Source organism: Oncorhynchus mykiss, chromosome 30, assembly GCF_013265735.2.
Source record: "Oncorhynchus mykiss isolate Arlee chromosome 30, USDA_OmykA_1.1, whole genome shotgun sequence".
Classification (NCBI taxonomy): domain Eukaryota; kingdom Metazoa; phylum Chordata; class Actinopteri; order Salmoniformes; family Salmonidae; genus Oncorhynchus; species Oncorhynchus mykiss.
This window is the reverse complement of record NC_050570.1, coordinates 45885995-45913692: the sequence shown is the minus strand read 5'-3', so window position 1 is coordinate 45913692 and position 27698 is coordinate 45885995. Positions and strand designations below refer to the sequence as shown.

The window sequence follows — 27698 nt, the reverse complement described above, 5'->3', positions numbered from 1 at the left end:
CAAGCCGTCTTGAGAGGAGGCAAGATGGCAGCCCCGGCAGTGGCTGAGTTTCAAAGAGCCCAGTCTCTTCTCAGTTCAAACCGGAATGCATCTATCGATATTTTACATTCGATAGGTAAGTATATAGCTATAACATAACTTGTAGTATCCACGTGTCTTGGACGTGTAGATTATCGCTAAAAGAGTCCCTGTCCATGGGTTAGAGAAGTTAGCTAGCTAACTTAGCTAGTAACTTAGTAGCTTGCTAGCTACCGTACTTTAGCTCAATGACGTACCGGGCTGTGAGTCAGCAGCAGTGACACCGGTAGCTAGCATGCTGTGCAGTTGGCTAACTATTTTGCTTGCGTATATAATTAATAGTGAATGGTAATAATACTAATAATACTAAATGGTAGAAGATTCCGACACAGACAGAAGTGATTCCAACCGTATACCCATCGACGCAACATCGCGGGACTTTCGGGAACGCTTGCGAAGCAGACTCAACAGACCAGACCGGGATTTGTGGTGAGAATAGGGACGGACGCCTGCTACACAGACCCCGTGGGCTAGTGGTCACCAACCTCAAGATCACTTTCTGAGTCAAATTTCAAGCCGAGATTTACCGCTCAGATTTTTTTTTAACATTACTTCTTTAAAAAACGTGAGCTTATGCAAAATTAACCTATTAAAACAGCACTGTAGTAATAAGTTGAGTATGTACCGTTTTTATATAAATATACATCTACCCAATTAGGAATCTCTATTTTCTACCATGGTTTTTGCTTAACTATGTGCAGTAGGCTATAGGACCTATACCTTATCACCGCATATTGGCTTTACTTGAATTGCCCTGTTATTTTTCTCAGAACAGTTAAAAAATAATAATAATAATCGAGGTAGGCTATATGATCACACTGGCAATAGATCAGTTGTATTTCTCCTGATGCACAGCTGAGTGAGCATACATTTAAGTAATGACCTTTTTTTCTATTTTACTGGGCTGATGGTGCCTGTTTCTGATGGTCAGTCTCAGCGCCGGGAGAGGGAAACAGAGTGATGGTCCGCCTCAACATCCTTCCGCTCTCCATTGACACTGACCAAAAAGGGTCACTGTCTTCCTGCTGATGGCTAAACTCGAGTCGCACCGCACAAATTCATGTTACTCGCACAAATTAATGTTGTTACTCCTATGACCAGAGACAGTAAAATATTCCTTGATATTAAAAAATACTTAGGCTTGCATTATTATTAGGGGCTTATCGAGACACTTTCATACTCATTCATTGCAGCTGCAGTGCTGGTTGTAGTGCAAATGGAAGTAGGGAGAATGCACATTTTATGGCTTATAAAAGTGTTGAATCGAAAGTGTTGACAGTGCTTAGTAAAAACTTAAACATGAACTCACTCTTAGCAGTATTTGTTGACAATCTCTCTAGTCATGCTTTTGAAATCTCACAGTATCAACTCTGTTGTAGCTTTCTTTAATGCCTGCTATGTTACTGCAAACCTGGTTAGCTGAGCCATCCGATTGGCCAGTGGTAGGCCTATAGGGCAGTTACTTTATTTGCTCCCCCTGGGCCTGCCATGAAGGCAGAGTTTGTACCTTCAGACTGGAGAATGACCAATATACAAAGTGTTGGGGCTCAAGTAGGTGGATATTCAATATCATTATATTTCAAATTTGGATGACAACATTTCCCAGAGACAGCCATGTACAGTGCATTCAGAAAGTATTCAGACCCCTTCTCTTTTTCCACATTTTGTTACCTTAAAGCCATATTATACCGTTCATTAAATGAATGTACACACAATAAATTAAATAGCTACACACAATACCCCATAATTACAAAGCAATAACAGGTTTTTGGAAATTTTTGCACATTTTTAACAAATACAAAAACATACCTTTATTTACATAAGTATTCAGACCCTTTGCTATGAGGCTTGAAATTGAGCTCAGGTGCATCCTGTTTCCATTGATCATTGATGTTTCTACAACTTGATTGGAGTGGTAAATTAAATTGATTGGACATGATTTGGAAAGGCACACACCTGTCTATATAAGGTCCCACAGTTTATATTGCATGTCAGAGCAAAATCCAAGCCATGAGGTCAAAGGAATTGTTCGCAGACCTCTGAGACAGGGTTGTGTCAAGGCAAAGATCTGGGGAAGGGTACCAAAACATTTCTGCAGCATTGAGCATCCCCAAGAACACAGTGGCCTCAATCATTCTTAAATGGAAGAAGTTTGGAAGGACAGTGCCTTCCTAGAGCTAGCCAAACTGCGCAATCGGGGGAGAAGGGCCTTGGTCAGGAAGGTGACAGAGCTCCACAGTTCTTCTGTGGAGATGGGAGAAGCTCCAAGAAGGACAACCTTCTCTACAGCACTCCACCAATCAGTGGCCAGACGGAAGCCACTCCTCAGTAAAAGGCACATGACAGCCCGCTTGGAGTTTGCCAAAAGGTACCTAAAGGACTTTCAGCCCATGAAAAACAAGATTCTCTGCTCTGATGAAACCAATATTGAACTATTTGGCCTGAATGTCAAGCGTCAAATCTGGAGTATAGACAGATTATTTCACTTAAAATTAACTATCATAATTCCAGTGGGTCAGAAGTTTACATACACTAAATTGATTGTGCCTTTAAACAGCTTGGAAAATTCCAGAAAATGATGTCATGGATTTAGAAGCTTCTGATAGGCTAATTGACCATTTGAGTCAATTGGAGGTGTACCTGTGGATGTATTTCAAGGCCTACCTTCAAACTCAGTGCCTCTTTGCTTGACGTCATGGGAAAATCAAAATAAATCAGCCAAGACCTCAGAAAAAAATTGTAGACCTCCACAAGTCTGGTTCATCCTTGGAAGTAATTTCCAAATGCCTGAAGGTACCACGTTCACCTGGACAAACAATGGCACGCAAGTATAAACACCATGGGACCACGCAGCCGTCATACCGCTCAGGAAGAACACACGTTCTGTCTACTAGAGATGAACGTACTTTGGTGCGAAAAGTGCAAATCAATCCCAGAACAACAGCAAAGGACCTTGTGAAGATGCTGGAGGAAACGGGTACAAAAGTATCTATATCCACAGTAAAACGAGTCCTATATCAACATAACCTGAAAGGCCGCTCAGCAAGGAAGAAGCCACTGCTCCAAAACCGCCATTAAAAAAGCCAGACTACGGTTTGCAACTGCTCATGGGGACAAAGATTGTACTTTTTTAAGAAATGTCCTCTGGTCTGATGAAACAAAAATAGAACTCTTTGGCCATAATGACCATCGTTATATTTGGAGGAAAAAGGGGGGGCTTGCAAGCTGAAAAACACCATCCCAACCGTGAAGCACGGGGGGTGGTAGCATCATGTTGTGGGGGTGCTTTGCTGCAGGAGGGACTGGTGCACGTCACAAAATAGATTGCATCATGAGGTAGGAAAATTTGGTGGATATATTAAAGCAACATCTCAAGACATCAGTCAGGAAGTTAAAGCTTGGTTGCAAATGGGTCTTCCAAATAGAGAATGATCCAAGCATACTTCCAAAGTTGTTGCAAATGGCTAAGGACAACAAAGTCAAGGTATTGGAGTGGCCATCACAAAGCCCTGACCTCAGTCCTTTAGAAAATTTGTGGGCAGAACTGAAAAAGCGTGTGCGAGCAAGGAGGCCTACAAACCTGACTCAGTTACACCAGCTCTGTCAGGAGGAATGGGACAAAATTCACCCAACTTATTGTGGGAAGCTTGTCGAAGGCTTCCTGAAACATTTGACCCAAGTTAAACAATTTAAAGGCAATGCTACCAAATACTAATTGAGTGCATGTAAACTTCTGATCCACTGGGAATGTGATGAAAGAAATAAAAGCTGAAAGAAATAATTCTCAATACTATTATTCTGACATTTCACGGTCTTAAAATAAGGTGGTGATCCGAACTGACTTAATTGAGACAGGTTCTTTTTTACTTGGATTAAATGTCAGGAATTGTAAACTTCCGACTTCAACTGTAACCTTTTTAACTATGCAAGTCAGTTATGAACAAATTCTTATTTGCAATAACGGCCTACCCCGGCCAAACACTAACCTGGGCCAATTGTGTGCCGCCCTATGGGACTCCCAATCACGGCTGGTAGTGATGCCTCAAGCACTGAGTTGCAGTGCCTTAGACTGCTGCTCCACTCTGGAGCCCATGGGAGAAACTCCCCAAATGTAGGTGTGCCAAGCTTGTAGTGTCATACCCAAGAAGACTCGAGGCTGTAATCGCAGCTAAAGGTGCCTCAACTGAGTAAAGGGTTCTGAATACCTATGTAATTGTGATATTTCAGTTTTGTTTTAGTTTTTTCAAACATTTATGAAAACCCGTTTTTGCTTTGTCATTGTGGAGTATTGTGTGTTGATTTGAGGGGGGGCGACAATTTAATCAATTTGAGAATAAGCCTGTAACGTAGCAAAATATGGAAAAAGTCAGTGTCTCCAATCTGTCTTTTAGTTATCAAAATTCTCAACTTAATTTAATGTACCAGCGGAGAACTTTGGCCATATCCTTGTCAGTGCCACTTTTGTTTGTTTTTGGACAGTAATTTGTTTCCAAGTTAGATGGATGTCATATTACACATTTTTCCAGTTAAGTGTTGTAGAATTGCATGAAATGTGTTTATAAATGGCCAACGTTTTCCTGTGTGAAGAAATGTAGGCTCAGATATATCCTATAGTCTAGGCCTACACTAAGCAACTACAAGTAACTTGAGTTGCGTTCTCATGCAAATCAAGACAGCTTACAACTAAGTCTTCAATAAAACTCAAAAGGCGTGACTTTTCTTGAATTAATATATTGAAAACGTTTGAAACTGCAAAATACAGAAAATAATATACTTTAGTATTCAATTCACACCGACATACTGTAGCTGTACATTATACATTTGAAGTTGCATAAATACAAAGCACGTGCTAAGGTACCATGCATCTGGCATGATGCCAAACCATATAGCTAATTGTTACTCATATGGTAATTGGCTAACTCCTTTCATTACTCTAATAATGTACAACCATCTATGTAGAATAACAAAGCATATTACACTAGAAACAGTAACAAAACTACAGTATTGTATATTTTACATGTTTGCATGACGCACGAGCAAAGTAATACAGCTAACGACATACATTAAAGGCATTGCAATTTGTGTGAGTAAATGCAATCAACCAACATTGATATGTAAGCAACTCTATCAATAACAATATTATCATCATTCGCTAAATGCTTGAATCGAACTTACAAACAAATATTTTCCAAGGCTGAAACTTGACAAGAAATACAGTGCCTTGCGAAAGTATTCGGCCCCCTTGAACTTTGCGACCTTTTGCCACATTTCAGGCTTCAAACATAAAGATATAAAACTGTATTTTTTTGTGAAGAATCAACAACAAGTGGGACACAATCATGAAGTGGAATGACATTTATTTGATATTTCAAACTTTTTTAACATTTCAAAAACTGAAAAATTGGGCGTGCAAAATTATTCAGCCCCCTTAAGTTAATACTTTGTAGCGCCACCTTTTGCTGCGATTACAGCTGTAAGTCGCTTGGGGTATGTCTCTATCAGTTTTGCACATCGAGAGACTGACATTTTTTCCAATTCCTCCTTGCAAAACAGCTCGAGCTCAGTGAGATTGGATGGAGAGCATTTGTGAACAGCAATTTTCAGTTCTTTCCACAGATTCTCGATTGGATTCAGGTCTGGACTTTGACTTGGCCATTCTAACACCTGGATATGTTTATTTTTGAACCATTCCATTGTAGATTTTGCTTTATGTTTTGGATCATTGTCTTGTTGGAAGACAAATCTCCGTCCCAGTCTCAGGTCTTTTGCAGAATCCATCAGGTTTTCTTTCAGAATGGTCCTGTATTTGGCTCCATCCATCTTCCCATCAATTTTAACCATCTTCCCTGTCCCTGCTGAAGAAAAGCAGGCCCAAACCATGATGCTGCCACCACCATGTTTGACAGTGGGGATGGTGTGTTCAGGGTGATGAGCTGTGTTGCTTTTACGCCAAACATAACGTTTTGCATTGTTGCCAAAAAGTTCAATTTTGGTTTCATCTGACCAGAGCACCTTCTTCCACATGTTTGGTGTGTCTCCCAGGTGGCTTGTGGCAAACTTTAAACAACACTTTTTATGGATATCAGAGTCTCCCACCTCCCACAGAGTCTCCCACCTCAGCTGTAGATCTCTGCAGTTCATCCAGAGTGATCATGGGCCTCTTGGCTGCATCTCTGATCAGTCTTCTCCTTGTATGAGCTGAAAGTTTAGAGGGACGGCCAGGTCTTGGTAGATTTGCAGTGGTCTGATACACCTTCCATTTCAATATTATCGCTTGCACAGTGCTCCTTGGGATGTTTAAAGCTTGGGAAATATTTTTGTATCCAAATCCGGCTTTAAACTTCTTCACAACAGTATCTCGGACCTGCCTGGTGTGTTCCTTGTTCTTCATGATGCTCTCTGCGCTTTTAACGGACCTCTGAGACTATCACAGTGCAGGTGCATTTATACGGAGACTTGATTACACACAGGTGGATTGTATTTATCATCATTAGTCATTTAGGTCAACATTGGATCATTCAGAGATCCTCACTGATCTTCTGGAGAGAGTTTCCTGCACTGAAAGTAAAGGGGCTGAATAATTTTGCACGCCCAATTCTTCCGTTTTTGATTTGTTAAAAAAGTTTTAAATATCCAATTAATGTCGTTCCACTTCATGATTGTGTCCCACTTGTTGTTGATTCTTCACAAAAAAATACAGTTTTATATCTTTATGTTTGAAGCCTGAAATGTGGCAAAAGGTCGCAAAGTTCAAGGGGGCCGAATACTTTCGCAAGGCACTGTAACTAGTACTTTTGGGTGTCAGGGAAAATTTACATTTTCTTTAGGAGTGTAGTGAAGTAAAAGTAGTCAAATATAAATAGTAAAGATACCCCAAAAAACAACTTTAGTACTTTAAAGTATTTTATACCACTGGCCTTTGCTGCTGGACAATGAAAGTAAGTTGATTTGAAAACCAATAGAACATGAAAGAAAAAGGCTACTGGTTTCAAAGGCATATGGAAGTCTTTATAAAATGATTGCCTGCACATTTGGTTGGATTTTGGCTAGGCTACTTTGAAGCAAGGTAAAACATGCCTCATATCTAATGAAACGTTCTGGTTTCAAACAATTAAGCATGATTTTGAAATGCGTACTGCCTCCAGCTCATTGCAAAGTGCTGTGTGACGCACTGAAGCCTGCCTAGTTGCCATGCACTTGAATGGTGACAGGGAAGCGTACTTCAATTACCAGTTGAGAGAGAAAATGTGCTATTTGTAATCGTGGCCTATATATTAAAAAATTACACAAATTGCCTTTAGAATTGTTGCAAAATAATTGGGCTTATCAAAGCTGTTTGAGCTGTATCAGAAGCTCTCGCGCTACATAGACCGGTATTTCAATCAAAGAATAGGCTAAAATGCACTTTTTCGTGGCTACTGTTTGCTAGCATGAGAACAAACTTTGGTTTAGCAGTCGTTCAATCTTCTCATGTAGTAGGTGGGATAATGGAACAATTCGGAGTACAATTCCATATATATCCCTTGATTGAGGTACGTTTTCCAAGCCATATCTTGCACCAGCTCAGCTGTGTTAATCTAAACAAAAGGCATTTCCAACCTTCTACTGTAGCTGAACGTATACGTTAAGATTGGAATCATCTAGCTAGCTAAATATTTTTTAATTTACCAATCTAGCTAAATGTTAGCGAATGTGATAGCTATCTGACTAATGCCTTTTTTGTCAACATGATGACAAATCAAATTTTTCAAATTTCAATAGCTCTTTAACCATTACTTCTAAAACTTTCAAAACTGGTTCTAGCTAACCCGATGGCATAGGCGCACATAGCGCAATAGCGCCTTCGTGACGTGATCTGCACACCCCAAACAAGGTTCATAATGTACACTCAGTGGGCCTACATATTGCACACCTTTTGTGTTTGTCCATTTGCATCTCATGAGATTTTACGAGAATTGTAAAAGATTCAACTTTCAATAGCTCCTTAGTCTTATGGCCTACAACCCTCAAACGACTCAGAATATCCACTGTGTAGCCTGATATGTAGCACAACCTTTTGTTTGTTCATTTTCATCTCACATGACTTTACATTCATTTTCGATGTTTCCAATATCAATAGCTCAATAGCTCAAATGTACACTGACTACCCTTCTATATTGCAGACCATTTTGTTTGTCCATTTTCATCTCACATGAGTTTTGTAAGCTTTAGAATTTCAATAGCTTCAATAGCACCTGACCTCAAACAAGGTTCAGAATGTACACTCAGTGGGCCTACACATTGCACACCCTTTAGTTTGTCCTTTCCCCCTCCCACCAGGACTTTTTTTTATTACCTTCTAACACGATTATCCGATATTACATTTGATGCAAAATCAACTTTGGTTGCATGGATATGCAGGTCTTGGTGTGCCATTGCGCTACAAAAAAACATTGGACTTATAATTTTAGTTATTAACGTTTAAAGACGTACCGGGGGTTAGGGGGTTAGGGAATTTGTAAAAGTCGTAACAAGGTTTCCGTAGGTGAACCTGCGGAAGGATCATTAACATTGCCAGCCACCGGTGAGGGCTGTGATCCAATAACAAAACTCTGCTGTGGGCATGGTAGGGCAGGGGGAAAGGACTAACTGTTACGGATACAGGTATCCTGTGTGTGTGTATCCTGTGTTCTTTTCTCTCCTTCTCCCATCACAGGTGAAAATCATCACTCCCCAATCAGTCAACAATCAACCACCAATCAGAAGACACACCTCCTCCTGTTTCCTACCCTATCACAGTTCCTTCCCCATGGTTTAAAAACCCCATCATTTGTTTGCTCTAGAGCTCAATCTCTCTGTAAATGCCATGTATGTAGAGCTCTGTGTTTCACTCTCTCTTTGTGTCTTGGACCTCTCCTTTTGTTTGAGCACCTCCATAGCACTTTGTCATCACCTGTGAGTATTGTTTTTGGTTATGGTGTTTGTATTTGATTGCTGGTGGGAAAAGGGGAAACCAAGACAAGTTGCCCATGGGCATACACTACCCGTAGGTGAACTTTGTTAAATACACTAGTTAGAACTGGGCGGACCACCCACTGTATTTTTGGTTAGTTAGTTAGCTGTTAAAGTAGGCTAGTCTAGCTTAGGGGTGTTTTGAATACTTATTGTTTCTTTCCTTGGGTCCAGCTCAGCCCCTTTTCCTGCTCCCCCCCATTACCGTGTGTTTATAAATAAACCTTGAGTTTGACGGTAGATTTCAGTTGTCCTGGTTATTTCGTTCACACTTTTACTTTGTCACAATTATAATTTGCATGAGTTATGTTACGCGTCTCATTACCATCCCCCCCCTAGACTGTCGGGCCAAAAGGGATTCGTAACACTAACTAAAGGGCGTGCAATGGGTAGGCCCACTGAGTTTACATTCTGAACCTTGGTTGAGGTCAGTAGGTCACATGACCAAGGAGCTTTTGAAATTTGAATGTAAAAAGTTTGTACTTTGTACTAATTCAATTAGGAATTAAAAATCCTGTTCACATTTCCACATGTTTATTAGCGTTGGAAAGCGAATGAATGTCCAAATTGTGAAAATAAGACCTGTCCAATGTTGTGCACAATTTTTCCAACATCATGACACTTATTTGGAGTCTGTGGCTCAAGTGGTTTGAAAGCTATTGTCACACTTTCAAACCTCAATCTGTTGAATATCCAACCTGAAACTGTCTTTACCTCGGTGTAATTTCAGTAATGTTAGCTAACTAGCTACACATTTATGTTGGTAAGTAGAGCCAGCTAAATCAGATTTATTGACAGCAGAAGCTCAACAGATAGTGGCTCAGCCTTTGTTACATTGACTGCTAGCGAACTGTGTCCAATGTTGGACCCAGGGATCATTTCCCCCAGCTGGCTGTCAACTGAAAGCAGTGACTTATAAGTGAGCATTCACACTGATTTGACAACTGATTATGGCATGTATTATAGTTTGCACATTTTTTCTCACATATAGCCTAGATTTTGCCATCTATTACGCTAGGTCTACGTGTAAAAGGTTGTGCTGCCAATGTCAACAAGTATTCTTCTATTGTTTTTTTCCAGTAAAGCGGGACATCCAGGAGAGCGACGAGGAGGCCGTCTGTGTCAAAGAGCAGAGCATCCTGGAGCTGGGTGGTCTGCTGGCGAAGACGGGCCAGGCTGCAGGTGACACATCCTCCCTCCCTCATCCCCTCCGATTTCAGGTGGATAAGTGCAGACTCACATATCACCTCTACTAGAGAATGATGCTGACTAGGCTTGTCACGATACCAACATTTTGCAAACAATACGATACCAGGCCAAGTATCACTATACCGAGTAGTATCGCGATACCATGGTGGAAGAAAATCTGTGGCCTAGCATCCTGTTCGCCCCGTCCCCAGACGCTTGTTTACGTTTTTGAAACGTTCTCCAAAAACCTGTCCCTGAAATTCAGACTTCTACTCAATACAACACATTGAATTTAACTTCACACAGTTCAGTATATAATGTAATACTGCATAGAATGGCTGATTTTGCTAATATTTGCAAAGGCCTACCTGTGATTTGGCAGGAACAATGGGAGGAAGGAATACACATTGGTGGAGGCTGCTGAAGGGAGGATGGCTCATAATAATGGCTGGAACGGCGCAAATGGAATGGCTCCAGACATTTTCACGAGCCCGTCCTCCCCAATTAAGGTGCCACCAATATCATGGGATATACATGCATAATGATCTGCATGTCAAATGTAACAGAAGACTCATCTGGGTCTGCATCTCTGCTCGCTATCACAGCAAAATTATATTTAAAAAAACTGATGGGGGAATCGACGTGAGTGAAAAGCGGGAGGAGAGAAGCAGGTGAGAGGGCTGGTAGGGTCTAGGGGATGGTGCTGGTTGACAGCTGCCACGTGATAAGCGTATGAAATTGAATTTATTAACAAAGCTGACTTTTTTATAAACATTTTATAACGGACACCAGCAGGTTCTTTAGATCGATAGGGATGAAAAAGTCAGTAGTGTCAAATGAAACAGTACTACAGTATTCTTAAATGGTATCATGATGTTTTGGTACCATGGTACCGGTATACCCATAGGCGGCAATCCCAGGGGGGATGGGGTGGACGCGCCATGATTTGTCCCACCCAATAAATTACTGTCAACATAACTATTTATTTCAGTAATATGCCATGAAAGCACTTGTGCTGATTATAGACACTTAATAGCGCCTACATTTCAAATTATTGCGAAATTCTATCATCTGTCTCCTACTGTAAATAAACTGCACACTGTGTGTCGCCAGCAAAGACGGAAATCAGAGCATTTTTCAGTATACCACAATGCAAAGTAAGAACCCTAGTAGCCTAATATCTCAAAGACTAGTTGATAAAATGTTCATAAGAGAAATGTGACATGTAAATGTTTCATAATGATGTCATTAGGCAGAGCGGGCAACAGATGGCACATAGACAGCAGAACTGGGGACAGATAGGCAGGGACAGACTGGCAGAGACAGGGAGTCAAATCAAATTTTATTTGTCACATACACATGGTTAGCAGATGTTAATGCGAGTGTAGCGAAATGCTTGTGCTTCTAGTTCCGACAATGCAGTAATAACAAACAAGTAATCTAGCTAACAATTCCAAAACTACTACCTTATAGACACAAGTGTAAGGGGATAAAGAATATGTACATAAAGATATATGAATGAGTGATGGTACAGAGCGGCATAGGCAAGCTACAGTAGATGGTATTGAGTGCAGTATATACACATGAGATGAGTATGTAAACAAAGTGGCATAGTTAAAGTGGCTAGTGATACATGTATTACATAAAGATGCAGTAGATGATATAGAGTACAGTATATACATATGAGATTAATAATGTAGGGTATGTAAACATTATATTAGGTAGCATTGTTTAAAGTGGCTAGTGATATATTTTACATCATTTCCCATCAATTCCCATTATTAAAGTGGCTGGAGTTGAGTCAGTGTGTTGGCAGCAGCCACTCAATGTTAATGGTGGCTGTTTAACAGTCTGATGGCCTTGAGATAGAAGCTGTTTTTCAGTCTCTCGGTCCCAGCTTTGATGCACCTGTACTGACCTCGCCTTCTGGATGATAGCGGGGTGAACAGGCAGTGGCTCGGGTGGTTGATGTCCTTGATGATCTTCATGGCCTTCCTGTGACATCGGGTGGTGTAGGTGTCCTGGAGGGCAGGTAGTTTGCCCCCGGGGATGCGTTGTGCAGACTTCACTACCCTCTGGAGAGCCTTACGGTTGTGGGCGGAGCAGTTGCCGTACCAGGCGGTGATACAGCCCGACAGGATGCTCTCGATTGTGCATCTGTAGAAGTTTGTGAGTGCTTTTGGTGACAAGTCTCCTGAGGTTGAAGAGGCGCTGCTGCGCCTTCTTCACGATGCTGTCTGTGTGGGTGGACCAATTCAGTTTCTCTGTGATGTGTACGCCGAGGAACTTAAAACTTACTATCCTCTCCACTACTGTTCCATCGATGTGGATAGGGGGGTGTTCCCTCTGCTGTTTCCTGAAGTCCACAATCATCTCCTTAGTTTTGTTGACGTTGAGCGTGAGGTTATTTTCCTGACACCACACTCCGAGGGCCCTCACCTCCTCCCTGTAGGCCGTCTCGTCGTTGTTGGTAATCAAGCCTACCACTGTTGTGTCGTCCGCAAACTTGATGATTGAGTTGGAGGCGTGGGTGAACAGGGAGTACAGGAGAGGACTCAAAACGCACCCTTGTGGGGCCCCAGTGTTGAGGATCTGCGTGGTGGAGATGTTGTTGCCTACCCTCACCACCTGGGGGTGGCCCGTCAGGAAGTCCAGTACCCAGTTGCACAGGGCGGGGTCGAGACCCAGGGTCTCAAGCTTGATGACGAGCTTGGAGGGCACTATGGTGTTGAATGCCGAGCTGTAGTCGATGAACAGCATTCTCACATAGGTATTCCTCTTGTCCAGATGGGTTAGGGCAGTGTGCAGTGTGGTTGAGATTGCATCGTCTGTGGACCTATTTGGGCGGTAAGCAAATTGGAGTGGGTCTAGGGGGTAGGGTGGAGGTGATGTGGTCCTTGACTAGTCTCTCAAAGCACTTCATGATAACGGAAGTGAGTGCTACGGGGCGGTAGTCGTTTAGCTCAGTTACCTTAGCTTTCTTGGGAACAGGAACAATGGTGGCCCTCTTGAAGCATGTGGGAACAACAGACTGGGATAGGGATTGATTGAATATGTCCGTAAACACACCAGCCAGCTGGTCTGCGCATGCTCTGAGGGCGCGGCTGGGGATGCCGTCTGGGCCTGCAGCCTTGCGAGGGTTGACACGTTTAAATGTTTTCCTCACGTCGGCTGCAGTGAAGGAGAGTCCGCATGTTTTAGTTGCGGGCCGTGTCAGTGGCACTGTATTGTCCTCAAAGCGGGCAAAAAAGTTATTTAGTCTGCCTGGGAGCAAGACATCCTGGTCCGTGACGGGGCCGGTTTTCTTTTTGTAATCCGTGATTGACTTTAGACCCTGCCACATACCTCTTGTGTCTGAACCGTTGAATTGAGATTCTACTTTGTCTCTATACTGACGCTTAGCTTGTTTGATTGCCTTGCGGAGGGAATAGTTACACGGTTTGTATTCGGTCATGTTTTCGGTCACCAGCCCTGATTAAAAGCAGTGGTTCGGGCTTTCAGTTTCGCGCGAATGCTGCCATCAATCAATGGTTTCTGGTTTGGGAATGTTTTAATTGTTGCTATGGGAACGACATCTTCAACGCACGTTCTAATGAACTCGCTCACCGAATCAGCGTATTCGTCAATGTTGTTGTCTGACGCAATACGAAACATATCCCAGTCCACGTGATGGAAGCAGTCTTGGAGTGTGGAGTCAGATTGGTCGGACCAGCGTTGAACAGACCTCAGCGCGGGAGCTTGTTTTAGTTTCTGTCTGTAGGCAGGGATCAACAAAATGGAGTGGTGGTCAGCTTTTCCGAAAGGAGGGCGGGGCAGGGCCTTATATGCGTCGCGGAAGTTAGAATAGCAGTGATCCAAGGTTTTTCCAGCCCTGGTTGTGCAATCGATATGCTGATAAAATTTAGGGAGTCTTGTTTTCAGATTAGCCTTGTTAAAATCCCCAGCTACAATGACTGCAGCCTCCGGATAAATGGATTCCAGTTTGCACAGAGTTAAATAAAGTTTGTTCAGAGCCATCGATGTGTCTGCTTGGGGGGGAATATATACGGCTGTGATTATAATCGAAGAGAATTCCCTTGGTAGATAATGCAGTCGACATTTAATTGTGAGGAATTCTAAATCAGGTGAACAGAAGGACTTGAGTACCTGTATGTTGTTATGATCACACCACGTCACGTTAACCATGAAGCATATGCCCCCGCCCCTCTTCTTACCAGAAAGATGTTTGTTTCTGTCTGCGCGATGCGTGGAGAAACCAGCTGGCTGCACCGACTCCGATAGCATCTCTCCAGTGAGCCATGTTTCCGTGAAGCAAAGAACGTTACAGTCTCTGATGTCCCTCTGGAATGCTACCCTTGCTCGGATTTCATGAACCTTGTTGTCAAGAGACTGGACATTGGCGAGAAGAATGCTAGGGAGTGATGCACGATGTGCCCGTCTCCGGAGTCTGACCAGAAGACCGCTCCGTTTCCATCTTTAACGATGTCGTTTTTTTGGGTCGCCGGCTGGGATCCATTCCGTTGTCCGGGGTGAAAGGCAGAACACAGGATCCGCTTCGCGAAAGTGATATTCTTGGTCGTACTGATGGTGAATTGTCGCTGCTCTTATGTTCAGTAGTTCTTCTCGACTGTATGTAATGAAACCCACGATGACCTGGGGTACCAATGTAAGAAATAACAACTAAAGAAATAAAAAAACTAAACTGCATAGTTTCCTAGGAACGTGAAGCGAGGCGGCCATCTCTGGTAAGTTTGAGTCTTTGTTTGGCAACATTATGAAAGGTTCTCTTTTTTTAGACTTGTAAAATAGGGACATAATTGGACAATGCCATGGATACCCCCACTCAACTTAAACTGGTGACTGAACTAATTTGTTTAAGGCAATGGTATTGCTGTAGTTTTGGGTACCGGTGGTATGGAAAACACCTTATTTATTTTCTAGGAGACAGACTGTGAGTCAGTGAAGGTGGTGAAAGGGAAAGAGCCAGGGAGAGAGACTTCAGAGGACAGTGTCACAGCCACGGCAGGACCATGTGTCAACCTTGTTGCCAGCAGCACCAGTATAGGGGAAAGTGTCACAGCATTGTTCAGTTACCTCAGTGATGGCACAAAACCATATCAGCCACACCCACAATTTATAGAACCGCAAACTCTTGCCAAAGTGAGTGTTGACGTTTCAAGAGAAATGGTTTCGCGATTTCCCCTGGCTACCTTATAATCCATCAATAAAAGGAGTGTTTTCACTGTAGCCAAGGGTTTTCAAGCCAGCCATATTTTGGCCAAAAAGCAGATGCTGCCTTCATTAGTGCAGGATTTAGGAACTGGAGAAAATCCATTGTAAAATTCACAGCACATCTAAACTGCCTAACCCACTGCAACTTTGTAACTGTAACAGCACACCAGCTAAATCCAATCGTGCCCTGTTATCCAGCGCGTGGGGTAAACGGCAGGAGGACGCAAGGCATGAATTGCTTGATGAAAATGGTTAGTTCGGTGCAGCATGTGGCAAGACTGGGACAAGCCTTTAGAGGCCACACAGATGACAGTGGGAATTTATACCAGCTTTTGAAACTTAGGGGACGATCCCATTTTACTGAAGTGGTTAACAGAGCGTACCGCAATGTACACAGGCCCCAAAGCACAGAAGGAAATTCTGAACATCATGGCCAATAGTCATTCGAGGCATTGCAGCTGAGATTAGGTCTCTTCCGATTGTACAATTTTCAGTAATTGTTGACGCTACTCAAGATGTCTCTGGTGCTGAACAGGAGAGTGTCTGCCTGCGTTATGTTGACCATGACCTTATCCCTAAATAGGAGTTTATTGGGTTATACAGGGTGTCGGAGACAACAGGCGAGAGCATTGTGAAAGTAGCAACTGATGTGTTGTTGAGGCTCAATTTGCCCATGTCTGGCTTACGTGAGCAGAGTTGGTGCCTCAAACATGGCAGGAAAATACACAGGTGCACAGGCAACTGTGAGGAGGCAGCAACCATTAGCCCTCTATGTGCATTGTGGAGCACACTGTGTAAATCTGATTACACAGGCTGGCTGCTCAGCCTCCCCACTGATCCGGGATTCCCTTACTTGGGTCAATCAGTTAGGTGTCCTCTATGGCCAGTCAGGAAAGTTTAAGGGCATATTTGAATCAATTGCCATGCCTGACGATGCACATCTGACCACCCTAAAACCTCTATGTCCAACAAGGTGGGCTGTGTGGAATACTGCTAATAGAGCTGTGCTATGGCATTATGAGCGGGTACTAAGCAGCCTAGAGGAGATGGCAAAAACTGCATCCAAGACAGCTTCAACTGCCAGTGGATTATTTGAGCACTTCAGCATAGGCAAGACTTAGGCCTCACACTTGCCTCTGCTGTTCTTGGAGAGCTTGAATCCTTTAACATTTCACTGCAGAAAACTCAGACTGTCTCTGGTATGCAGGCTGCAGTCGAGTGTGTGTGCTGTCATCTCTTAGAGGCAAGAGAAATTACGAAAGCTACCTTGCACTGTATGAGAAAGCAACAACATTGATTGAATCCATTGAGACAAGACGATTTGCTGGAAAAGCAGTGGACCACTATAGGGCAGAATTTTTTTTAAGTGTTGGATGGTGTGGAGGTTCAGTTTGGTGACCATTTTGACCAGGACAGTCTAAATGTCCTGCAAAAGGTGGAAAGAGGGGGAGTTGGATGAGTCTCTAGATCAGTACCCTGAGCTGAACATAGATTATCTTTCAGTGCAGTTGCCTCTCTTTCGCAACAAATAACTCTGTAGCAGCAGTGGGGAGGCAGCAGAGGTCCTCAAGGAGGCTTCCAATGGAGGTGCGGGGGGTTGTTTCACCAAGTTGAGGTGCTGGTCAGAATTTTGTTTGTGGTGCCAATGTCTTCATGTGAGACTAAGAGGAGATTCAGTGCACTCCGCAGGATGAAGACTTGGGTATGGGCTAGCTTGGGCCAAGAGAGACTGAATGGCATAGTTGTCTGTAATGTACAATGTATAGGCTGGACAGTCTCGCGGGAAATTGTTTGCCAGCAATTTGTTGGATCCATTGAAACCGACAAATATATGTTTGGTTCAGTAGTGTGTGTATAGCAGTGGTTCTCAACCATATTTTGAGGCAAGGTTTTGAGCAGTCCTCATGGACCCCCACCCCCTCTATATTATATGTAAAGTTACTGGAAACCTTGTGGTACTGAATATGTTCATTATACTTTTTTATTTCACAGACCCCTTGCAGTTACACCAGGGACCCCTAGGGGTCTACATACCCCTGTTTGAGAACCCCTGGTATATAGTAAATTTGTTCTTTTGTTTAGTAGTTTTTCGTACATGGCCGTACACTTACTATTTATTTTGTTATTTTATTTAAAATGGCTTATTTTGTGACATACTTGTCCATAGCTTTTGTTTGAAGAGTTGACACTGACTGAACAATAAATAAGTATTTTTGAATGATATTTTGGTTGATTTATTTGGGTTAGTAGTTATTTCGCTTTTAGAACTGTACTTATTTGGGGCTTTTTGTTCTTGTAAAGCTGTTGTAGTAGATTCAGGTCAGTGGCACATATTTAATGACTATATAAATGTATCAGAAAAAGTCAAATGTCAATTCAATACTGAGACCAACTTTGATGGTTCTCAATGGAGATTATTTTAGATGAGATCACACCATGCTCATTGTACAGTATTTACGAAAACTGCACCCATAAACAGTGTACAGTACCATTACCACCTACTGGCCTTTCTTGGTATTGCTGGTTGTAAATACAAACACCTGCAAACATAGTGGTCTGATAAGGTACACTGCTATAACTATTATATGTAGTAGTAGTATTATAATGATTTAAACATTTGGACAACCCTTCAGTTAACTACCTATCAATTATCCAGTAGTAGTGATTATGGTTCCTCAATATGCATTTAACATATTACAATGTAAGCTATGTGTTACAGCACTACTTTTGGTGAGAATTTAATGTAATTGTCCCCTCAAGTTGATATCAGATTTTCGTCCCTGGGTATAACGTGCAACACTTATACTGACTAGTTGTCATGATTTTCAGTATGGATAGGAAACAAATCACGAAGCTGTGGAAATTAACTTTTTCTATAATGTTGAGTGACGGTGACAAGTTTCTCCTTGACTGTGCGTAAGTTTGAGATTTGATTACATTGCATGCGGACTGCCCAGAATTACTGATCTACAAATCACCTTGTATCCCAAATACCTAGTCATTGTGATCAACATTAGTGTTTCTGTTCCTCACCTTGGTTTGCTTTAACTGATCCCCTCCAAAACTGCTGTCTGGGTCCCTCAGAGCTGGGCGGTCTCCTGAAGTATGTGCGGCCATTTCTGAATTCCATCAGCAAGCGGCTGGTGCGCTCGCTGCTGGACCTGTTTCTGGACATGGAGGCAGCTACAGGCCAGGAGGTGGAGCTGTGTCTGGAGTGCATCGAGTGGGCCATGGCTGAGAATAAAACATTCCTCAGACAGGCCCTGGAGGTGAGGAGTGGAAGAGGGGACCCCACTGGAAGAGAGCTGAGCGGGAGCACTGACATGATGGGTTTGGTTCGCCTCACTAAATGGTTTACAGTGGATGGAAATTAAGCCCGTCTTGGGGTTCTTGAGTCTATTTCGCTCTATGTAGCGCTGCAGTTCTTGCTTCAAGGGCCATTGGTGGATCTTGATGACACATTTCAATTCTGTCAATTTGGGAATTGAGTTGAAATTCCAATAGAAAATTCTAAAATTGTTCATTCTTAAAATGGACCTCTTGTGGTTATGTTAGATGATTTCAGAGGTGGTGGTATCCTTGACTTTCTCTCTCTCTCTCTAGGCTCGTCTCATCTCTCTGTATTTTGACACAAAGCGGTATCAAGAGGCGCTTCATCTAGGTGTGTTTTTTGTTTGTACTGAAACAAAAATATTAATCACAACAAAAAGAGCAGAATATGATTACAGTTGGTATTCCTAATAAGTGCACATCAGATACATGTTAACTCTGTTTTATACACTTCAGTTGACCAGTCCCAATTAAAGTACTTTAAAAAATGCCCTTCATATCTGCCAACTCTGGCTTGGTGTATTCATTCATGTCTCTCCCTTTCTCTCCATCCCTCCCTCCTTCCATCCCTCTCTCCCACAGGCACCCAGCTACTCCAGGAACTGAAGAAAATGGATGACAAGGCCCTGCTGGTGGAGGTACAGCTGCTGGAGAGTAAGACGTACCACGGCCTCAGCAACCTGCCAAAGGCCCGAGCTGCCCTTACTTCTGCACGCACCACCGCCAACGGCATTTACTGCCCGCCCAAGCTACAGGCCGCCCTGGACATGCAGTCAGGTCCGCTACTCTCCATTCGCCTCCCCTACAACACCCGCCACTAGTTAATTCTAATGTCCACTGTGTAGGAGTGGCCTCTGCAGTTTAAAAATATATTCAGTGATTTATTAAACATGTTATAATTTATATTTAAATCATTTTAAAGTGGTAGGGCATCAGCTCTTCCACATCCGCCAAGCATAAAGGCCCGGGTCCTAACTAGACACAGCTGCAGGTTGACTTTTTCTAGTTGTACAGAGGTGGCCATGCAGATTTTCATGTTTACCTCATTGCGCTCAGCTGGTGTCCTGGGTCTAAATCAATCCCTGATTAGAGAGCAAGCATGACAATCAGCATTGCAACAGGACTTGAGGTCCAGATTTGAGCAGGTTGATAGCCTCCTCACCCCTCCACCCTTACAGGGATCATCCACGCAGCAGAGAAGGACTGGAAGACTGCCTACTCTTACTTCTACGAGTCCTTCGAAGGCTATGACTCCATCGACCATCCCAGAGCGATCACCGCTCTCAAATACATGCTGCTCTGCAAAATCATGCTCAACCTGTAAGCAGCTGAACGCTCAACTCTATATGTTGTATGTAATGATGATCAGTGTGTAATCACTATACTTACTTATGATATAACTTTGGAATTTTAGTAAATATGCAGCACAACAGTTGGTTATGGAGTTGGTTATGTGTGGATAAGAGCTTAAGAGGAAAGTTGATGTCTTGAATGAGTAACCTGTTGTCTTGTTGTAGTCCTGAGGAGGTCCAGGGTCTCGTCAGTGGAACGCTAGCCCTGCGGCACGCCGGGAGACAAACAGACTCTCTGAAATGCGTGGTGCAGGCCAGCAATAACCGGTCGCTGGACGATTTTGAAAAGGTAAGAAAGAGCATGTTGAGTGATCTGAATAACAGTGATGCATTTTCTTAATTTGCTGTTTTTATCCCTTGCATTGTTTATCCCATATTGTAGGTTCCTTAACACCTGTTTTGCTCTTCCTCTCTTTCTATCCCCCTCTTTTGCTAAATCTTTACTTTCTCACCTTTCTCACTTCTATTTTCCCCACTTCTTACCTCTATCCCCCCTCTCTCCAGGCCCTGACAGAGTACAGAGGTGAGTTGAGAGAAGACTTCATCATAAGCACACACTTGACCACGCTCTATGACAACCTGCTTGAACAGAACCTCATCCGTGTCATCGAGCCTTTCTCCAGGGTACAGGTGAGCTTACAGCTGAGCAATTTGTGGAGGGTGGGCGCATGCTTTCCAGTCCAAGACTAGGCTTTTGTTCTTGTAAAATTCTTTAAGAATTTGTTAAGTCTGTAAAATCTGAATTTCTTTGTTTTTAAAAGTAGTAGGCTTGAAAAAGAGCGACTCGGTTTGGGCTGATCTGTGACCCGCTAGCACCTTCCCCGGTAAGAGGGGAATGAGGCAACCTCAGTTACACACAAGGGAACTTTATTGCTGTACACACTCACAGCAGACAGGGAATAGATGTTGGAAGGATGTGGTTCTGTAATACAGGATATAAGCAGTAATGAATAGGCTGTACACTATTAGCACAGCAAGAGTACTGGTAAGGACTGTATAAATATAAAGGACTGTATAGATCAAGACTATATGCAAACAATTATCATTATCTACTACCAACAGTAAATAGTAAACACAAGTTACAACAATACCAACTCAGTTCTGCACGCACTCCTTCCCACAAGTCCCCTCAGAGGAGTGAACAGACACTGGCCTGTACAGTCAGAAGAGCTGTCATGTGTCCTGCCCACTAACAATGTACCCCTTAGCAACCCAGGTCACACATTGAGAGGCCAGTTTATTGTACCACTAGGGTTATGGGAAGTGGAGTGGGCAGCTTGAAAGGGTTGTGAGATGCTGATAGGTTACTGGCAGGGAATTCATAGCAAGGCTATTTGTAAAAGGCTAGTATTTGTTTAGCTTTGTTCAGCTTGGATATTTTGTCTTGTAAAGTATAAAGTCAAATTGCTGTGTTTATAAAAGTAATATTTGTAGAATTTTGTCTATTTGTTTTGCTTTGTTGAGCTTGTGTTCCAGACCACTGACAAGTGGTGTTCTGTCTCCCCACAGAACACATTTCCACCCTCATAAAACTCTCTAAACTAAGTCATGGCTTATTCCACGACTAGGACATTAAATGGTGTCAGCACATCTTTCACTTATTTTTGTTATTTTGCCATGCCCGTTTGTTTGTTTCCTTAAACATTTGCTCTAATGTTGACTGAAGCAGTAATGTAAAGCTGTGTTGATTTGGTTTCTTCACTTCTACACAGGGAGATGTCGAGAGGAAATTGTCACAGATGATTCTTGACACAAAATTTCACGGTAGGTGTCTATGATAATGAAACATGTGGACAGTGAAGCTATCCTGGAGCATAGAGCCAAATTAAAACCTTTAGCTTTACTTCCCAAATAAATACATAGGGGAGTTTAAATCCAGATGTCCTCCTCACGTCATTTTAGTCCCATAGTTGTTGGGAAAATGTAATAATTAACTTCAAGTTAAAGGAAGACGATCACTTTTTTTTTTAGGTCTGAGTTTTTTTTTTGCCTTTACTCTGTACCTACTTGACACCATCCCTCCACCTCCTTCTCTAGGTATTTTGGACCAAGGCGAGGGTGTGCTGATCATCTTCGATGAGCCTGCAGTAGACACAACATATGAGGCGGCCCTGGAGACCATTCAGAACATGCGCAAAGTGGTGGACTCACTCTACAACAAAGCCAAGAAGCTCACATAGGTCAGCCAGTCCCCTGAGCCGCTAGCAGAATTGGAGTCCTATAGAATAAATGTATGTTGAATATGTGTCATAGGTATGTATGACAGCCCTGCTTTGGAAATTATGGGACGGTTTCCCGAACACAGATTAACCACGTTCAATTGAGTATGCTATTTAGTCCATGACTAGGCTTGATCTGTGTCCCTAAATCTGCTGCACCAGCCTGCTAGTTAATATATTTTCCCTTTTGTCTCTTTCCAAAGAGGAGACCACCTGTACCCCAGCACAGAGCTTGTCCGGCAAGTTTGTGAAGCACTCCGGGGAGAGGGGGCGGTGTTCGGACTCAAACAACCCAGCAAGCAAATAAACCAACCGACCAACCCACAAACTGACAGGGCTAGGCTGCCCCCCCACCCCCACCCCTCTTCAATTCAGTCTGGGTACATTTAAAATAAAAAAAACAGACATTACAACTACTGGCATCTCCATCACAGGTTTCTATGTTCCTCGGCATCCCCCTCCTCCCCTCTTTGCCGACCATCAGGGAATCTTGTAAAAAATGAACAATAAAGAAACAAGCATATACATAACATGTATGAAAGATCTCTGAAAGAGTGTAATTGGTGGGCTTACATTGCCTTAAGGTTCAGTTCTGTTGCCAAACAACCCCTGGCCAACCCATATGTTTTCTTGCCTTCACCCCCCCCCCAACACACACAGATGGCAATCTGGGTCTGCTGGCTTTGTGCCAGAGTGGACAGAAGAAACGGACCACTGTCCCTGCGAACACACCACAGGAAAAGGACATAGTCATCGCCACACCGTTTTATAGTTCCCAGACCTGGGTTAATATATTGTTTGAAAATCGTTCAAGCACTGAGTGTTTGTTTTATCCTGCATGGGGTGCCAGGAGGGTGTGGTTTTCCTTTTTGGGACTTTTCTATTTGTTCCATTTCAACAGGTTAGCTTAATCGAGAACATATAAAGTACCTGATATGATCTCTAATAGTATTTTAATCCAGGTGTAATTGTTTCCTTTCCCTGCCTCCAATTCCAGTTTGTACATAATGTTGCCAGGTGTGTCTCTGTCAGGCCTGCCATGCTAACACCTCGCCCATCCCTTTTTTTTTTTTTTTATTACACTAAACGAGAATAAAATAAGCCCTCTGTGCTTTTGGGAGTGGTGGTGATTGACCTGGTTGTATGTGTTGTGACTGGCTGACAGGGAGTGAGTTGGTTGTTTATTCCTCATGTATTAAATGGGGCTTACAGTTAAAAGCTGTAAGGTTTGGGGACTACTTTTTGCAAGGACTACTAGTCAACCATTTCCCATGAGACAAAAGACAAGTGCTAATAAATATATTGAGTGTCACAGCTTAATTTTCTGTTTGAAGGACCTAAACTAGATGGACTTTGCCTTGTTTTTGCCTATTACAATAATCAAATACCTTGATTTGTTTTCAAATCTATCGTGTCTGTATATAGAGTTTTATCTTGCATTCAGGTTCAGCATATGTGCTACATTTATCAGGGTAAATTAATTGTTACATTTTATTCAATTTTAGACAACTCAAACATAGGCAAAAGATGATTGAACAGTCAGAGCTGCAATGAGTCCTGGGTCTATTCACCAAACCACTTTACCCAGCTAGGGCATCTTAACATAGCCCAGTGCAGGTGTAACCTGTGCACCTTTTGGTGTCTGTCCCACATGACACCCTGTTCCCTATATGGTATACTACTTTTGACCAGAGCCCTAAAGTGGTAAGTCATATAGGGAACAGTGTAATCTGGGACAGACACCAAAAGGTGCACAAGTTACAAATTAATGTCATTATGTAGCTACACTTATCAGACACCAGGGAGCGCTTTTGGATTAGAATTTTCACAAGTGAAATTGTTTTCTAGTTGGGTCATAGATGAAAGGGGAAAATAATCTCTTTAAATTTACTAATTTGGTAATATATATGTCTTATAAATCCTTCATGCTCTGCTTGAGCCATGTTCACATTGTAATTGGTGTGTCTACTGTCTGTCTGACAAAAGTATTATGAAATAACAGGCTACATGCTTATTCAAGGAACATTTCACTCCAATCAGTTTGTCAGATGTTTTCCAACTTCAAAAATGGTCTAATCTAATCATTAATAAGACTGCATTTTATATCTCACCTAATTAACCTTTATGGAGCCACTTAGGGGTCTTGGTGGAGAAAAATAGACAGCCAGGCTAATCCATTCCTTCTTTTTTTAAATTATTTCCCTCTGTTTTTTTATTCGTTCCCTCTCTTTATTAGCTTCCAAGGTTTATGCATTCCCTCATGTTTTATTAGTTCCCTCTTCTCTTTAGGCTACCATGATGGTCCCACTTGGCCTATAACATATTGCAGCCAAAATTGTAATTATATTTAATTACATGCTTCAAATGGTGATGACCACTGACCATTCAATAGCTTATTTCCATATGCCATAGAGATTTTATATGCCTCTGAATCATAAGGGCAAATAATAGAAACGGCCATGCAAAATCACTCAGAATGCAAATTTGGTGTAATGATGTGCTCTCATCCTTAGGCAGGAATTCTGCTTCATGACCTTAAATCTGTATTTCGGAGGAGTTTTTTTTAGCTATCTATACCCTAGCCTGGCAAATGTCCAATTGAACATATTGTAATTGCAACAAAGCAAATAGCTATCAGTGGCTTGTGTTAAATATAAAATGTGTCTACTCTGGTCTTGGCACGTGCGCTCCAGCCAACAACTGACAGAAACAGTGCCTGTGCGGGTAGGCTAGTCGACATGAGATTATTATGGATAATAGCGAGAGTATTTGTATTTGTCAAACGGCAGTCAAGCATCGATCCTCATGTCACACGAGATATTTATTGGAAACCGGCATAAAACGCATCACCGTGCACGTTCACCACTCTGAAGTTAATCAATTTATTTCATCTGTAGCCTAACAAACTGCATGTTTTCACGAGTCATAGTGGGAGGACAACACACCATATCATCGCGTGACTCCCAAGTTTACTTAGATGTGATGGTTATAGGCTATATCAATATATGCGCATAAAGGCTTTCCGCCCCCATTTCGCGCATAATACGTCCCCCCCCCCCCCCCCCCCCCCCCCTCCCCCCGATAATAGTAGTCAGTTAACATGACCTTCATGAATTATGAGGCTTTTATGTGATTTATGTTTTATATTATTGGCCTACATAAATTCTTCAAAATTCACAAAAAGTGATGTTAGCTGTTGAGGATGATCTCATATACATTGAACAAAACGGGATGTATTTTGCCATAAGAAAATAGGGGGGTATATTCAAAATAATTTGTAGACAAATATTTTTTATAGTTGTAGGTAAAAGTGTCAATTAAACTTATCATGGTGGGAAAAGGGACTGGATCTCCCTAGGGGTTAGGGTTAGGCATGAGAACCAAGGAGGTTTAGGGTTAGGACTCAGGCCTCGGGAATGGTTGGGGTTAGGTATGGAGGCCAGAGAGGTTAAGGTTAGGAAGCAGGTCTCTGGGGTGGTTATGGTTGGGTTTTATTGGCCAGAAAGGTTATGGTTGGGACTCAGGTCTCTGGGGTGGTTAGGGTTCGGCACAGGGGCCAGAGAGGTTAGGGCTCAGGCCTCAGGAGTGGTTAGGATTAGGCATGTGGGTCAGAGAGGTTAGAGCTCAGGCCTCTGGAGTGGTTAGGATTAGGCATGTGGGTCAGAGAGGTTAGGCTTAGGGCTCAGGCCTCGGAGGTGGTTAGGCTTAGAATAGTTACAGATAGTCTTTCAAAAGGAAAAGTCTATATACTAGCGGATGATAGCTACAAGACCTATACATGCATATTTATGTAGATTTCTATTTAGAGATCCAAGCTGGTTTCAGGGCATTTTGTATTATTCTGTATGCAAATCTGAGATTTAGTATGGTATGTATGGTATGTTTCGTATGGTATGTATACATTTTTGGATTCCATCACCCATTTACGTTATGAATTACAATTCGTATATTATATCTTACGAACTTACAAAATGCATGATATGTTACGAATTCTAGCTAGGTGACTAATGTTAGCTAGCTGGCTAACTAGGCTATGGGTTAGGGTTAATTTTAGGATTTAAGTTAAAGGGTTAAAGTTAGAGTTAGGGAAAGGTTAGCTAACATGCAAAGTAGCTAAAAACTAGTAAGTAGTTGAAGTTGCTCATTAGCTAAAATTGTCTGTGATGAGATTCAAACTCCATACCAAATGTCACATATCACACTAATTTGAATGTACCAGATTTAAAGTTACTATGTTATGTCTAGTCTATGAGACCATGATAGGGAGAGAGGCTACATAAATCCACAAGGAGTTCAGGAGTAATTTATATGAACAAAAACTAACGATTTAAGGAATAAAAAACAGAGGGAATGGATAATAAAATAGAGAGAACAAATAAATAAAAAACAGGGAATGGAAAAACCCGAGGAAACTGATTAGCCTGGCTGTTTTAACCCCCTATCACGATCCCCAATGGGCTCTGTAGAACATGGTCCACTGCTAATAGACAAAAGTTAAAAACGTTCAACCATGGAAGTTAAAAGAGGTAAGCGAAAGTTGATGTTTCTTGTTTTACACACCTTCATGAGAGTTTCACTTGGTTTCACTTTCACTTATCTATAGGGTATATGAGTTAATTGCGTTTTGTATGAGTCATTTGCTGCATATCTGATAATCAGCGAAGTCGAATTACACACACGTTACCTTGATTTATCCAAACCTTGGTGTCATTTTGGAGGATGTGCATGGAATGGCCGGCCACGTCTTGGGTTTCCACTAGTTACCACAGTCACAAAGTCAAAATTGGCTATAGGCTTTCGTAAATATGAATGAAAACAAAAAGCGTTAGGCATAAGGTTAGCAGTATGGTTAAGGTTACGGGTAGGTTTAAAATCAGATTTTAAGAAGATAAATGATAGAAATAGGCGGGGTTTATTACTTATTGATTGTGGTAACTAGTGATGACACAATTCTAGGGCTGCCACACCTAGGGAAAGGCCTTTAGGGCAAGTCACGAGCCAACCTAAAGAGGATTTAGTCTATCAAATTGATCTAAAAGCCCATGAATAAATAGCATAGGACCAAACCTATGCATATAGGGGCGGCAGGTAGCCTGGTGGTTAGAGCGTTGGATTTGTAATCGAAAGGTTGCAAGCTAGAATCCCTGAGCTGACAAGGTGAAAATATGTCGTTTCTGCCCGAGCAAGGGAGTTAACCCACTGTTGCTAGGCCGTCATTGAAATAATTAATTTGTTCTTAACTGACTTGCCTAGTTAAATAAAGGTAAAACACATATATATAGGCTACGTCTTTTTGTTTGTATACACA

General features: G+C 42.2%; 1 protein-coding gene across 7 annotated transcripts; it reads left to right on the top strand.

Moving 5' to 3' along the window:
* On the top strand, positions 1-23524 carry LOC110521930 (26S proteasome non-ATPase regulatory subunit 11). Of its 7 annotated transcripts, none has more exons than XR_005040925.1 (11): positions 1-115; positions 10150-10251; positions 18574-18824; positions 19093-19150; positions 19402-19596; positions 19998-20139; positions 20337-20460; positions 20676-20801; positions 21884-21935; positions 22209-22402; positions 22594-23524. XR_005040925.1 is itself a non-coding variant. In XM_021599903.2 (11 exons), exons 1-10 carry the CDS (start codon positions 25-27, stop codon positions 22349-22351), a joined length of 1218 nt encoding a protein of 405 aa, XP_021455578.1. In that variant the 5' UTR covers positions 1-24; the 3' UTR covers positions 22594-23524. The 7 variants fall into 7 exon arrangements, 5 of the variants coding, with proteins under 5 accessions (XP_021455578.1, XP_036824955.1, XP_036824956.1 ...); XR_005040926.1 differs by having other exon boundaries at positions 22209-22424; XM_021599903.2 differs by having other exon boundaries at positions 18574-18758; positions 22209-22351.
* Positions 23525-27698: the final 4174 nt, after the last annotated feature.

Excerpts from the sequence above, each read along its gene's own strand:
- LOC110521930 (XM_036969060.1), top strand. The coding sequence starts at position 25 with ATGGCAGCCCCGGCAGTGGCTGAGTTTCAAAGAGCCCAGTCTCTTCTC. Across the intron at positions 116-10,149 it reads CGATATTTTACATTCGATAG|TAAAGCGGGACATCCAGGAG; the intron begins GTAAGTATATAG and ends GTTTTTTTCCAG. Across the intron at positions 19,597-19,997 it reads CGCCCTGGACATGCAGTCAG|GGATCATCCACGCAGCAGAG; the intron begins GTCCGCTACTCT and ends CCACCCTTACAG.